At 37.1% G+C, this 16117-nt stretch overlaps 1 protein-coding gene across 1 annotated transcript; it reads left to right on the top strand.

Annotated features, from left to right (window-relative positions):
- The first annotated feature begins 623 nt into the window (after nt 1–623).
- Nucleotides 624–15860, top strand: irf3 (interferon regulatory factor 3). The gene is made up of 11 exons (XM_034309034.2): nt 624–968; nt 4336–4554; nt 5749–5926; nt 8734–8762; nt 8886–8940; nt 9047–9115; nt 12276–12560; nt 12673–12778; nt 13359–13633; nt 14130–14251; nt 15525–15860. Exons 2-11 carry the CDS (start codon nt 4390–4392, stop codon nt 15639–15641), a joined length of 1401 nt encoding a protein of 466 aa, XP_034164925.2. The 5' UTR covers nt 624–968; nt 4336–4389; the 3' UTR covers nt 15642–15860.
- The last annotated feature ends 257 nt before the right edge of the window (nt 15861–16117 follow it).

Genomic DNA, 16117 nt, shown 5'->3' with positions numbered 1-16117 from the left:
AAAACTGATTTGAATTGTGTTGTGTGTGTGTAAGTTTGTGGGTGTGTGCCTGTGTTTTTGTGCGTATTTGTGTGTCTGTATTTGTGTGTGCGTTTGTGTGTGTGCGTGTTTTTGTCGCGTGTTTGTGTGTCTGTGTGTGTCTGTGTGTGTGTGTGTGTGTGTGTGTGTGCGTGTTTGTGTGTGGTGTTTGTGTGTGTGTGTGGTGTTTGTGTTTGTGTGTGTGGTGTTTGCGTTTGTGCTTGTGTGTGTGTGTGTGTGTGTGTGGTGTTTATGTGTGTGTGTGTGTGTGTGTGTGTGGTGTTTGTGTTTGTGTGTGTGGTGTTTGCGTTTGTGCGTGTGTGTGTGTGGTGTTTGTGTGTGTGTGTGTGTGTGTGTGGTGTTTGCGTTTGTGCTTGTGTGTGTGTGTGTGTGTGTGTGTGTTTGTGTGTGTCTGTGTGTGTGTGTGTATGTGTGTGTGGTGTTTGTGTGGTGTTTGTGTTTGTTTGTCTGTGTGTGTCTGTGTGTGTGTGTGTGTGTGTGTGTGTTTGTTTGTCTGTGTGTCTGTGTGTGTGTGTGTGTGTGTGTGTGTGTGTGGTTAATATTTAATATTTCATTAATAAATATTTGTCTGATAGTCAGATTCAGTGCTGTGGAACGTCACAGAGAGAAGTTAGTTCCTGACCCTCCGGAAAAAAGGTGACGTTGGAACTCGAAAGCGAAACTGAGACGGATTTCCCGAGAACTGGCGGCTCGATTGCCAACTGTATCCCTGCTTACTAAACAAGCGCACTACACAGACCACATCATAACGGCTAAGTAGTGCCCTATCTGATAAAGCTATTTGTTACCCGGCCACAAGCTTCCTCGCTGAGTAAACCGGCTGAATTCCCCGTCTCTGCCTCGACACACAGGGGGAAGAGAAGCCTGTCAGCTTCAGCTCTTAAGGCGTTTTGTGTAACACACCTGCGATATCCATTACCCCTGATGAGGTAAGTGTGCTGGGTAAGGGCAGTAGTATGTCTGTTTTCATTAATCAGTGACGAGCTGAGTTGTAGGGAATGAAGTAAGCTTAAAGGCAGCGCGCGTGCTTGATTTAGGCCACGGCCTTTAACAGGGTCGATGTTTTCATTCATGAAACAAAAAAAAAGAAGTTAGAAATGAACGAAAAGGTTTGTTCGTTATTCTGTAGGAATAGATGTGTGAAGTAATGTTTCAAAACCCTACGCCTTGTGTCCCTGTCTTTTCTGTCTGAGCCTGTTGTCGCTGTCTGGACAATTTGTACTCTCAAGTACACTGTCAAAAAATTACTGTAAATTTAAATTCTTACAGCAGCAGGGTTGCCAGTACTGTAAAAAAAAAAAAGACAGCAAACAACTGTAAAACATAGACTATTTAGAATAAAGTACTGTAAACAACTGTAGAGTATAGACTATTTACAGTATAATACTATAAACAACTGTAAAACATAGACTATTTAAAATAAAGTACTTTAAACAACTGTAAAATATAGACTATTTACAGTAAAGTACTTTAAACAACTGTAGAGTATAGAGTATTTACAGTATAATACTATAAACAACTGTAAAACATAGACTATTTACAGTATAATTCTGTAAACAACTGTAAAACATAGACTTTACAGTAAAGAACTATAAACAACTGTAAAACATAGACTATTTACAATAAAGTACTGTAAACAACTGTAAAACAGACTATTTAAAGTAAAGAACTATAGACACTGTAAAACATAGACTATTTACAGTAAAGAACTATAGACACTGTAAAACATAGACTTTACAGTAAAGAACTATAAACAACTGTAAAACATAGACTATTTACAATAAAGTACTGTAAACAACTGTAAAACAGACTATTTACAGTAAAGAACTATAGACACTGTAAAACATAGACTATGTACAGTAAAGAACTATAGACACTGTAAAACATAGACTATTTAAAGTAAAGAACTGTAAACAACTGTAAAACATAGACTATTTAAAGTAAAGAACTGTAAACAACTGTAAAACATAGACTATTTACAGTAAAGAACTATAGACAACTGTAAAACATAGACTATTTATAGTGTAGTACTGTAAACAAATGTAAAACATAGACTATTTAAAGTAAAGAACTATAAACAACTGTAAAACATTGACTATTTACAGGATAGTACTCTAAACAACTGTAAAACATAGACTATTTAAAATAAAGTACTGTAAACAAATGTAAAACAGACTATTTAAAGTAAAGAACTATAAACAACTGTAAAACATAGACTATTTACAGTAAAGAACTATAGACAACTGTAAAACATTGACTATTTACAGTGTAGTACTGTAAACAAATGTAAAACATAGACTATTTAAAGTAAAGAACTATAAACAACTGTAAAATATAGACTATTTACAGTAAAGTACTTTAAACAACTGTAGAGTATAGACTATTTACAGTAAAGACCTGCCTGATCCCATCCTGATGCCCTACTTCTGGGCGGAGCTCACATCGGTTGAGATTGTTTGCTACTGATGGGTGTGGCCCCACATGGACGGCGTTAGATCATTAGGCTTGCTGGGGATGGTGCCACTTGGGGGCCGTGGAAATGGCATGGGGATCTCATATGGGGATCTCATATGGGGAGTTGTACTGTGATGGCTTGGGACTGCGATTGCTGTGGTGGCTTTGGGGCTGCAGTTGCTGCGAGCAGTTTTGTACTCAGGACTCCATCAGTGGACAGTGGCTAGGTTCAACAAACTGGACTTGTTGTGAACACCATGATGAATTTACTGCTTGCACAACTGCACTATTTGTCCATTTAGTACACTGTTATAGAAGGGAATTATTTATAATTGCACTATCCATTAGCACCCAGATGAGGATGGGTTCCCTTTTGAGTCTTGTTCCTCTCAAGGTTTCTTTTTCATGTTGTCTCAGGGAGTTTTTCTTTGCCACTGTTGCCTCTGACTTGCTCATAAATTCACATATTAACAATTTATTTTGGTTTAATTTAATTTGAATGTATTTATTTCTGTAAAGCTGCTTTGTGACAATGTCCATTGTTAAAGGAGTTATGCAAATAAAATAGAATTGAACTGAACTGAATTAAAGTATTTTAAACAACGGTAAAACATAGACCATTTACTATAAAGTACTGTAAACAACTGTAAAATGTAGACTATTTACAGTAAAGTATTGTGAACATTTGCAAAGCATAGGCTGTTTACACAGTGCTGAAAAATTAAAGCAAACAACTGTTAAAAAAATGTTACAGTAAAGTATAAAATAACATATAATCCAGTACATTTGCTCATTTGGCTGCTGATTTAAGTCACACTTATTGGATTTGACTGAGCTGAATGTTAAGGGTCATACACAAAGTGGTTGAACACACAACCTTCTGATCTGTAACCACTGAGCCACCACAACTCATGCAACTAGCTTGCAACCACCTCCAGCTACTTTTTTTAAAAACAAAAAAAAGCATCAGCCAAATGAACATATGTACTGGATTATGTGTTATTTTATACTATGTAAGATATTATAGTACTTTACTGTGAATAATCTATATTTTACAGTCATTTACTGTAATTCTTTTTACTCGGTTATGTCGTGTATGTCCGAGGCTAAATGAATCAATAGAGACTTAAACACATTTGCAAAGAGTGCTTTGGATTTCATAACTGATATGATTTTTAAGAAATTATATTAAACGCCACTGGCATCTTATCATCCGTTTAATAAAACAGTGGCCAAAGTGATACTCGAGACAAAATAAATGATAAACAGATAATAACCAAAGTACAGTTGCAGCCATTCAACATGTGCTAGGCTACATGCAGACGTATTAACCAACACATATAAATTCACATCTTTTTGTTTGTTATCCATCACTGTTCATAACAGGAGTATACAGTACTCTGTAAATGTCTTAGTCACCTTATTTTTTAGTGCTAATATTCTTACAGATGTTTATTTTATGACTTCTGCATTATACTTAAACATTTAATATTTCCAAACATTACTTTTCCAACAGGAAATTAAATGTTACAGTACAAAAATGTTTGTATGTCAGTGAAGAAAGTAACATATTACATAACAGGCCACTTTTCAGACAGAAATACAGAATGATGGCTGCTGGGTTTTGCTGCAAAAAAAGAAGCAGGTGTGACAGTCAGAGCCTTAAGAAGAACTGTGGCCCAAGATGAGTGTCCAAGATGCTCAGCAGAGTTGTTGATGACAATATACATATATACACACACATATACATATTACAGGAAAAACTACAGTAAAGTAGAGTCTCTCCCAGTGATTAAGATTATGTGCTTAACTCTTACTCTTTCTTATTTCTGTCTCCTCCAGATATTAACACGTGTTGTATCAGTGCTGATTTGTTGAGCTCGACACACTGCCCCAATGGCTCAGCCCAAACCACTCTTCATTCCCTGGTTGAAGCAGCAGATTGATAGTGGACGATACCCCGGCGTTCAGTGGGTCAACCAGGAACGCACAAAATTCAGCATTCCTTGGAAGCACGCTTTGAGGCAGGACTCCAACAGTGATGACATCCTTATATTCAAGGTACACTGCTTTGGTTAGCTGTCTGTTGGCATGTACATGAACTGTCCTTGTTCTTTTTGTATTTCTTCACATTTTTTGTCATATCCCATTTTAGAAATCGACAACTTCCTGGCCTTTGTATAACTTCTGTGCGGTCATGGCCTTTATATAATTCATGGTTGTATCTAACTCTAGATTTAAAAAAAAATTTTTTTTAATAATTATCATGTATTTATAGTTAACTTATTGATGGTTAGATTGTTCCATCAGTGTAGTGTATCATAAATAACCTTTTAAAAGTCTTTTAAAAGTTAAGAGATTAAAGATTATCATGCCTTAATATGTAAAGCACTTTGTGAAACATGCCACATAAATAAAGATTTTTATTGGAGCTGGCACGATACCACTTTTTATTTTCCAACACTGATACTGACACTGCAGCCTTGAGCATCAGCTGATATGGATATCTATCCAGTATTTTTTCTTTAAAAACGAATAAGCTTTAAAATTAATTTTTTTTTTATCTGAAGCACTTAAAAATACAGGAATAAATACATAGCTAAAAACATGACATTCAACAATTAATTACCCTGCAAATACATATAATAAAGTACACATATAATAAAAATCAATCCTAATTCTTTATATATAAATATTTACAGTTAGGAAAAAAATCATCTTTTCCAAACTTTTCCAGTCTTTTCCATTTGTTACAGGATCAGATCCAATTAATTCTTTTTTTCTCCAATAGAAATACAGAGTGTATACTTCACAAAGTGAAGGTGCTGTGAGGGTGCTTAGATGAGTGTGTAGGTAATTGAGTCAAGGTGTGTGTGATCAGTAATCACGTGAATGTGAACGTGAGAACGTGAGTCTGTAGTGGCTTTTGAGATATTATTACTATTATGATTATGATTATGATTATTATTATTATTATTAAGCAGAAGCTAAAATGACACTGTATACCTGTCAAAGGATAGTAATAAGATTTCCGCCAACGGAAGAACAACACACACACACACACACACACTAAGACACGCACACACTAAGACACAAAGAAGGCCACAAAAAAACTTGTAAGTGCTCACGAGTCCTACACATACCCAACGCAAAACAGTCTGTCCAGCCATGAGTAGGTTATGTAATTTGGTCAATTTTGTTAGTTGAATTTCTGTCTTAAGATATTTTATTTATTTTATTTACTTCTTGACATAGGCATGGGCACAGACGAGTGCTGGCTCCAACGGCCAGATACCAGGTGACCACTCAGTGTGGAAAAGAAACTTCCGCAGTGCTCTCAGAGCCCGAGGCTTCAAGATAGTGGAAGATAACAAGAACGATACTGCTAACCCTCACAAAATCTTCATGTGGCCAGATGACTCACAGTCTGGGGGTGAGAAAGGGGATGAAACAGGATGTGTTATTGATATGTTCTGAAACTGTAGCTCTGTACAATCCTCTCATCTTACGCTTGTCCTGTTATTTGCACTTTAGTTGGTCTAGCAGTATGTATAGAGCTTATGTCTTGTCTTGTATGTTTGACTGCAGTACCTGAATGCATGATAGTTTGTGAAACAATAAATAAATGTCGAATATTGAATATTGATATTAGTCGTGGCAACAAGCTTGAGTTTTATACCATCATTTAGGAACGTAGTAATGAGGGGCATTAAAGGAGTTCTTTCCCTCATATACTGTTTATCTGTTTATTGTTTATCAGTTTACAGCCGTTACTCTTGATGAATATAGCTTTCGTTCTGATGGCATAGAAATGCTGCTAAAAAGTCATAGAAATGGCTTGTTTTAGACAGCCACACTTCAACGGTACAGAAGTATTGTGGTAGCTTGTCTGTATGGGTGTTTCCCTGTGGTTTGAGCTTCTTCGTGGTGTTAGCGTGCAGTGTGGCACACACAGTAACAATACCTTTGTAAAATGTTTCATACATTGTAATACAGCTTTACTGGGACTGTACAAGTAAAATAAGTTCCACATTTTTTGGTGTATAAAAACAAATGGCTGGATTTTTTTTTTTTTTTTTTTTTTTGACACCGTTCTTCTGTTTCACTTTCGGAATTACTAGAAGGGCAGCACTGATTGGAAAACTACTGTCAGAAATTCCGACATGCACTACACTCACTGTCCACTTTAATAGGAACACCTGTACACCTGCTCATTTATGCAGTTTTTCAATCAGCCAGTTTATGCAGCACAGTGCATAAAATCATGCAGATACAGGTCTAGAGCTTCAGTTAATGTTCACATCAAACATCAGAATGGGGAAAAATGTGATCTCTGTGACTATGACCATGGCATGTTTGTTGGTGCCAGATGAGCTGGTATTTCAGAAACTGCTGAGCTCCTGGTATTTTCACACACAACAGTCTCTAGAGTTTACACAGAATGGTGTGAAAAACAAAAACATCCTGTGACCGGAGGTTCTGCAGGCTGAAAAGCCTTGTTGATGAGAGAGACAAGAGGAGAATGACCAGACTGATCTGATCTAACACGAAGTCTATAGTAACTCAAATAATCACTCTTTACAGTTGTGGTGAGCAGAAAAGCATCTCAGAACACACAACACGTCAAACCTTGAGGTGGATGGCCTTCAACAGCAGAAGGCCACATCATTCTTGGCTGACAGGAGTGGAACCCTTTGTGGTCGTCTGCTGTTGTAGCCCATCCATCTCAAGGTTTGATGTTTTGAGATGCTTTTCTGCTCACCCCGGTTGTAAAGAGTGCTTATTTGAGTTACTGTATCCTTCCTGACCAGACTGGTCATTCTCCTCTGATTTCTCTCATCAGCAAGGTGTTTCTACCCACAGAACTGTCGCTCACTCAATTTCTTTTTGTTTTTCGCACCATTCTGTGTAAACTCCTGACACCGTTGTGTGTGAAAATCCCAGGAGATCAGCAGTTTCTGAAATACTCAAACCAGCCCATCTGGCACCAATAACCATGCCACAGTTAAAGTCACAGAGATCACACTTTTTCTCCATTCTGATGTTTAATGTGAACATTAACTGAAGTTCTTGACCTGCATCTGCATGATTTTATGCATTGTGCTGCTGCCACATGATTGGCTGAGTGGATAAGTGCATAAATGAGCAGGTGTACAGGTGTTCCCATTAAAGAGGACGGTCAGCGTATATGGCCAGAAATCCGTAGACACCTGACCATCACACCTATATGTGTCTGTTAATATTCTTTTAAACAACCCAGTAAATGGTTTCCTACAATAATCTAAATGGCAAGTACCACTTTAGTGTTCACTAGTATACCTTAGCTTTGAGACCATAGCACTAGCTAGTAATCCATTAGTGCTAGATAATACAGTGTTGTGATAGCTATTAGAACTTAGTAGAACGTTAGTGCTCTGCATTAAAGCTTGGTTCTCACTGGTAAATCCTTAGTGCTAGCTGGTAGAACCTAAAAAGTTGTAAATGTTAAATAGTTACGACTATTCTTATAATTAGTGAGACAGCTTTTAAAAACAACAACAACAACAACAAAAAAAAACATTCCCACCCACTCCAGAAGGATTTCTGACCAATGATGCTTCCGCCAAATGTTCCCGCAGTTATTATTATTGTTTGCAAACAATTTTAAATGAAATTATTTGGTTCTGTTTCCCAAAATATAAGCACATTAGTCATTTAAACCACCTTGACCCTGACCGGAATAAAGCAGTTACTGAAGATAAATAAATGAATGCAGTAAATGTATTATGCAGTACGACATGAACACCTTATACGCTCCCGTCTTCATGAATACACCATTTATTTGTCCTGCGAGCTTCCGATCCGACAACCAGCATTAGAGTAAAAACCGTGTACTCTCTCGAACTTTTCTTGGGTCAAAGTCTTGATGCACACCTCTAAAGTTCTACTAGCTAGCACTAAAGTTCTACCATAGCGCTACCTACTGCTGTTATGTTTTCTGTGTAGATGTTCAAACTAGCATGTGGTGGTATTTGTGACAAACTAGTATTAGCATAAATGTACCACCCTACTGACAAAAAAAAATTTTAATCAGTACAGCACTGTACAGTGTTCTTAATCGCTGTTTAGAACATTTTCTCGAGTTCCTTTCCAAAATTTTTTACCCTATTACAGCAGAAATATATTACCAGTACTCATATTGGAAATTACAGTGTATAGAAATGGTACTGATTTTTTTTTTTTGTCTTTAACTATCTCCAGCATCTACCACGGATTCACCAGTGTGTAATGTGAGTTTTGCCTATATGCCTACACGTTATACAATTTTTTCCCTTAATTCATATGCATACTTGTATTATGTCCTAACTACTTTGAAATTAAGCTTGTGCTATTGTTTCATGTCTCATTGCTAGAGTGAAATTTCTCTTGGTGGTACCCTGTACCTGGGAGAAGACGAGTTGTTTCCGTGTAAGAAGACTACTGTTAGTGTGATGTGTGCATACCTTCTGTTTGTATTGTATATTTTTTCTTTTATAACTCATCATGGCACTTTTGGTTCTGTTTTGGTTCTCAGGTGGAAGCCCGCAGCCTGATTTGTTGCAGCAGTGCCTTGCGGGTCTGAATATTGTTGAATCTCAACCAGGTACAAGATTCATAAACTAATATCTTACAAATGTTTACATTATAATTATATAATATAGAGATGATATATAGAGAGAATATATAGAGATTTAGGCATGCATAGTACATATTGTTTTATATATTACAAGATATTTATTTGCTCCTCACTGGCCACTTCATGGTAGGAGGGCCCCTTTGCTCCCTGAAAAACCTCAATTCTTTGTGGCATGGATTCCACAAGCTGTTAGAAACATTGACTTGAGATTCTGGTTCATGTTGATTTAATTGCATCACATAATCGCTGCAGATTTGTCAGCTGCACAGTCACGATCAAACCACATCCCTTAGGTGCTCTATTTAATTCAGATCTGTTGACTGTGGAGGCCACTGAAGTACACTGAATTCATTGTCACGTTCATGGAACCAGTTGTTTCATGGTGCATTATCATGCTGGAAGTAGCCACATGATTTACAAAATTGTGACCATAAAGGAATGAGTGTGGTCTGCAGCAATACTCAGGTAGATCACATTTTCCCCTATTCTGATGTTTGATATGAACATTAACTGAAGCTCTTGACCTGTATCTGAATGTTTTATACATTGTGAAGCTGCCATATGATTGGCTGATTGGATAATAGCATGAATATGCAGGAGTACAGGTGTTCCTAATAAAGTGGCAGGTGAGTGTATATTTATATTAAATTCAGTTCTAGCTTTTTGGAAACCCTAAGCCAGTTTTGAATTTGGGTCTTCTCCGCCAGAATCAAGCGGAGCTGAGATGGCCACAGGATAAACAATATTATTATAGTTCTGCTTAATCTTTTTGGAAACTTGACTAATGGAAAGTATTCTAGAAGTGCACTGGACATAAATTCCTCTTGCACACGAATTTGAATACTTTGAATAATGATATAATACAGGTTTCAGGATGTCTGCTAAATTTAATTAAAGAGGATCCTTTTGAATGTTTTGGCATATAATAACACTGAATTGAACAGCACAAGTGTTTGCATATGCTTTGTTTAAGGGGAATATATGTTGAAATTATCTTGCTAGCTAGCTTGATTTTTTTATTAGCAATAGCAAAACTACTAATCCCAGTAACTATAAATACTAAAAGAAAAGTTATTTAAGTGCTAGCTACCTGCTTCTTATTGTCTCATCTCTGTAAACACATTTTTCTTTTTCATTTCTCAGCCCCTGAAGGGCAATGGGGGTTCAAAATCCTCCTGTTATTTAGACAGATAGAATGAAAAATAACATCGTCCATTGTTTTCACCCTTGACCTGGCTAGTCACAAATTGATTAGGACTGTTATCTAATAAATAGCTATGAAATATATGATGTCCTACTTGCTATGGGGCCCTACATGACTTGTCCAGTTTACATATACAGCTAGGACTGGGTTTTTAGGTTTATAACGATTAAGTACAGTGGTGTCACTGAGTGGCTTGTTTTAGTTTTAACCACCTTACTCAAGGGCAAAATGGTACAAAGGCATAACAGTACTTTCTATAGCTGTAACATTATTATGCTGGTTTTTGTAAAAGGGATGCCATGCCTTAATGACGTTTTGCCAGAAATCTCTTGCATATTTGATCTGACAGTGTCCCTTATTGTCAGGGATGCAAATGTAAATATGTAAATATATATGGATCACAATAAGGCTCCAAGACACGACTGACTCCATTCACACACATACGGAAACACATACGTGTACCAGATCTGAACAGTGTCGAAGTCACTGACGAGTAAGACAGAAAGAAATGAACACAACCTTAACCACTGTTTAAAACTGCAGAAACTCCCTTGGGCCACTCCAGGGGGCGCTGTAGTACAAAAGTTGAAAACTGATCTGAACAATTTTTGAAATGTAGTCTCAAATGTAGATCTCAATGTAATGAAATGAAATGTAGTCTCAAATGTAGATCTCAGTGTAATGAAATGAAATGTAGTCTCAAATGTAGATCTCAGTGTAATGAAATGAAATGTAGTCGCAAATGTAGATCTCAGTGTAATGAAATGAAATGTAGTCTCAAATGTAAAGTCTAAAATGTAGATTTTAGTGTCCTATACATAAAAGGCCCAAACAAGCCGACACAGTGTTTTGTGAGCAAATACCTAAAAGAGGCAATCGGAAATAATGCTCAGAAGCCTTTAAAACATTTCTAACTGCTTGTACCGGCATCCGTTTTCCTGTTTCACTTTATTCAGTTACTGAATAATACATAGTTTATTGAGTAATAAGCTGAAACTTTAAGGAGTTAGTAAATGAAAAACACGCTGTGATCAGTGTCAGTGCAGCTCATTTGTGCGCCTTCTTTTACAAATGAGGACTAGTCCCATGTGGACGTGATGATATTGGGGTCTTAGCACCCCATGACCTGTCATAATTCAAACACTGACATTAACTACTGAACTACCACAGAATGTAGATGTAAATTTAACATTCGTACATACATACAGTGGAACTGAATATAAATAAATGATTCCTAAAAAGATACAAATACGAGGCTTACTATTCATTGCTTTTTTTTTCCTGAAAGCTTCCCACAAATCTGGTTGAGACTAGAAGTGTGTATTGGACTGGGATGGCACAGTGCGAGCAGGAGGTGCAAGCAAGCAGTCAGATATGAAGCTCTTGGGACAAAGAAAGAGCACATTCTTTAACGAGAACTTGAGTCACTGCACAGTGTATTTAGAGTTCGCTCATTTATCCATTAACTCCATTTATCAGGGTCATGGTGGTTTAAGCTACTAGTTTGTTTATAGTTTGAGAAATAGAACCAGCTAAATTTGTTAGACAATGTTGTGGGCATGTGTTCCAGTGATTTCCAGTGTTTCCAGCAGAGTGGTTGGGGTCATATTTAATAAAAATAAATAAAACAAACCAAAAAGCCTTCTGGTTTAGGTCATGGCAAATCTAAATACAGATATGAATATTTGGAGCACCAAACAGATACAGATACAGATGTCAGTGTCATTGTGTTACACCCCTAATACATAGACCCCAGACATACTGTAAGCTGCAAAATATTATATATTACATATAATTTATTACAATTTTCACAGCTTATCATAGGTTAAATTTCAGGACTTTAACTGGATGATTCGTCAAAGTCCTGCCAGGAAACAAGTTCTAAACTTCGCTCTGTAATACTTGCTATGCCTCTGTTCACAGAGATGCCTGTGGATCACGCAATGTTTGTGAGGGAACCAGTACAACATCCCATGAACGCGGCTATCTGTGACGCTCCATTTCCCATTCAGGAAACTTCAAACATGAGCCACTTTTCTCCAGGTGACGGCGCTATGGCTGGGGCAGGACAGATTTCTCCTGCTGAAGGCACATTGGCTCTGGACCAATATTCTCCACTAGAGGGCGCCTTCTTGGGCACACAGCAGCCCACGCCGCAGGCTGCTCCTGAGCCGGAAATGCCTGTTCACACCACTTCTAACGACTCAGGCATGACAACTACCTTTGTTTTACAAATCCCAGTGGTTGTGTGTCTGTGACAGTCAGATATGACCTCACGCCTTGCGATGGTATGTTTGTGGCTGTCTGTGTCTATTTTCAGGCTGTAACCAATTTGGGACCCATTTTCTGGTGAATGTTTATTACAGAGGGAGGCAGGTGTTAAATCAAATGGTGGAGAATGAGGCTGGTTTCTGCCTAGTGTTTAGGTAACAAAGCTTCGCTTTATATTATATTTCTGTTCTCTTAGCTGTTTGGATTCATGTTTCACTTTGGACTTTGCAAATTTGCTATTTTGGTATATATTTTCCATAACTCATAATATAGCTCATTTTTAGCTGAATAATGTCACGTATATCACTCTAGATATTCTCTCAGCTAAAATATCAGTAAATCTTTTTCACCAGATTCTATCCCTGAAAATATTCAAGGTAATATGCAGCTAGTTAATAATGTCTGGTACATCATTTTCAACCCCGTATTTTGTTTACTAAACTAATAGTGTCTAATGATAATGTTAATTTGATGTAAATAATATCTGGTATATTCTTTTCCACATATTGCAATATATTGTATATATACTGAAAATATTTCACATGTTTTTTAACCTTTCTCGTCTTAGTTTTTTAGTGAATATTTTAGGTATTTTGCCAGCTCATTTTTTATTGATTGATTTTTCAGCTAGTTGTTTTTTTGGCCATTTAGCAACGAAAATGTTTGATGTATTTAATATTTGTAATGTGGCTGAACATATTAGCTAGGATGAGTGAATCCTGTGCTTCTTTTTAGGAAAGACCCTAGCCTAATGGCAAGCCCACTTCCTGTTGTGGAGCTCCCCGGCACAGAGTCTATACTGGACCAGACCCAGGCCCAGTCAACCCAGGAAATTTTGAATAATCTGGGTGGGTTGGTGGTGAAGCGGGAGGGCGGCATGCTGTTGGGATATCGTTGGGGAGACAGTCGTGTTTACTGGGGACTAGACAAACACGAGCAGAGACCCACAACCAGACCACTCTCCAAAAACAACCCTGAACCCATCTATTCCCTTAAAGACTTTGTGTCAGGTGAGTAAATGTGTTTGAATTGTTCAAGGTGTGATCAGCGATCATTAACACTTTTTTGTAATACTTGTCAAAGTTCATTCTGGTAGCGGTCAATAAATATTTTGCCATAGTAAAAAGTCCTGTCTCTGTGGCACCCCAAGGCTTTTTAATTTAAAAACTAATCTGGGCCACTGATGTCCAACCACTCAGATATTCTCAGTTTTTCTTTCTTCCTTACTCCTTTTTTAATAATAGCTTTAAAATGTACATGTAAAATTTTCATGTGATATCAGATGAGGAAAATTGTCCGTGGTAGCCATGCAGATTCTTACATTACATTCTCTTAGATTTACAGGTAACATTCTTAGATTTTCTACACCACTAAACTAGTTTTTTTGTGTCAATAATTTACATATATACAGAAGTATGCTATTATTTTATTATATTTTTTTATTCCTTGCAGTAGAAGCCTGTTGGACAATGATGTTTAATGTCAGATTGTATGTTGTTCCACCAGGCATGATGGAGTTTATTCAGAACCGTGGACAGTCTCCTTCATACTCGCTCTATTTCTTTCTGGGACAACAGTGGCCCGACCCCAAGAACAAACCATGGGAGAAGAAGCTGATAATGGTAGAGGTAATGGGGAGACTCTCGCTCTTTTTTACATTCAAATTAGGACATGACGAGTTGCATAAGTTTAGCAGACTTTACCAGTGTCACTTTTGGGACTGTATAATAAACCAACAGTATAATGAGTGTAAACCCAATTTCATGGTTTAGGATACGTCATGATACATCTGCTCTCAACTTGCTCAGAACCCTGTAAGCATGCATACGATAACAATAACTTTGTTATAATAACTTTGCTATAACAATAACTTTGACATGCATACGATAACAAATGCTTTGTGCTCATTTGATTGTTGCTGTGCCACGTCCCGTTAGTTGAAAAAGGTTTTATTCTACTTATACCACAGTGATTTTCCAATGATTCCAATTTTTAATTTATTAAAGAACAACCATTTATAGTTACATTTAATGTAGTAGAACGTCCACAAGACAAGTTAGTTCCTGTTATCACTTATGTTATAGCAACTATAAACAGTCATTCCCTCATCTCTTTTTTATCTCTTAGTTAATAAGTTTATAAGAAAAAAGAAAAACACAGCTTCTCATGAAACAGAATAACCGTAAAGCATAAACTCTTAGGTCCTGAAGACTATCCATAAAACTTACTGACTGTTACAAAGCACTGACACTGGAGACTCCTTTCACTCCTCTAGACGTCACGCTATCAATTATGACATTTTTCTTTGGTAAATGACAGCATGTTTTGTGTTTTATGTTATGAGGCATAGAGTATGGGGAGCGTCCACTATAGAGGTCCCTGTGAATGAGTTGTTACTATAGAAACAATAACATACAGAATGTGCACATTAATATAAACCTATGAGTTGAATTACAGTACTTCCAGCACTATTATCTGAGCTATGCTGCCGAGAATTCAACAGTGCTGAAGTATAAGTGGAATTAATAAAGAATAACATTCATGGCCATGCTGTTACGACAGGTGTGATCAACGACAGGTGGTGTAATGCAGCATGTCATGAAGGAGAGTTACTGTTCCCACCTAGAAGCTGATTATTTTGATGAGGGAACCGAGTACTGGAGATGGGGACAAAAGTTAGTTAGGTTCTCTGACAGCGCTTGTTGGAATGCCATATTGATTGATTTGTTGCTGGTAATAGAATCTGAGTGTCAAGTCGTACTATCCAGTAGGAATTCACTAGCTGGCTGTAGGTTTGGCATTTGACAAATCTGAATGGTTTAAAACAGTCCTTCAGTTGTCTATCCACATACTTCAATAATCACTTTTCCCATTTCTCTTTTCCTATTTTTGGCTTTGCAGGTGGTTCTCACTGCTCTGGAGAAGCTGAAGATGATGGCCGTGGCAAACGGTGCGTCCTCACTGCAGTCATCTATGGAATTGCAGATTTCCTTAGAGCAGATGATGGAAATGTGGTAGACACGAATTCAGGTCAAATGGCTGGAACTTGGCGATAAACTGCACTCTGTATGAATGATTTGGTCTTAAATAGTTTGCTGCTTTTTTGGGGGGTTGGATAACAGGTAGGGTCTCTAAAAAAGACATTAGATTTAAAATGATTTTATACGTGATGCTCAAGTTCCTGGATAAATATAGTAAACAAAGGCAATAAAATGCATGTTGTTACTTGAAAGTAAACAGGCTGGGCCTTATTTTTTATTTATAGTGCAAATACTTATTTATTTATTATTTACTTATTTATTCATAGTGCAAATGCCAAAATGAGACAATACATACAGGGCTGAATGTTGTTGGTTAATTGTAAAAAGGCTTGAAGCTTCGATGAATACATTGTGAAGAGGTGTGGTTAGATGATATTCAATCAAATCACATCCTCTAAATTGAAATTTACTTTGAATCAAAATTTAGTTTGATATTTCTGTGCAATTTTGTCA

The sequence above is a fragment of the Pangasianodon hypophthalmus genome, chromosome 12 (genome assembly GCF_027358585.1).
Source record: "Pangasianodon hypophthalmus isolate fPanHyp1 chromosome 12, fPanHyp1.pri, whole genome shotgun sequence".
Classification (NCBI taxonomy): domain Eukaryota; kingdom Metazoa; phylum Chordata; class Actinopteri; order Siluriformes; family Pangasiidae; genus Pangasianodon; species Pangasianodon hypophthalmus.
The sequence above is the reverse complement of the archived record's forward strand: the minus strand, read 5'-3'. Positions and strand labels throughout refer to the sequence as shown.

What these genes read in the sequence shown, in the direction of transcription:
- irf3 (XM_034309034.2), top strand. Translation starts at nt 4,390, where the DNA reads ATGGCTCAGCCCAAACCACTCTTCATTCCCTGGTTGAAGCAGCAGATT. An exon ending in ATGACATCCTTATATTCAAG is followed by an intron (nt 4,555 to 5,748) that starts GTACACTGCTTT and finishes TTCTTGACATAG; the next exon opens with GCATGGGCACAGACGAGTGC. An exon ending in AGAAGACGAGTTGTTTCCGT is followed by an intron (nt 8,941 to 9,046) that starts GTAAGAAGACTA and finishes TTTGGTTCTCAG; the next exon opens with GTGGAAGCCCGCAGCCTGAT.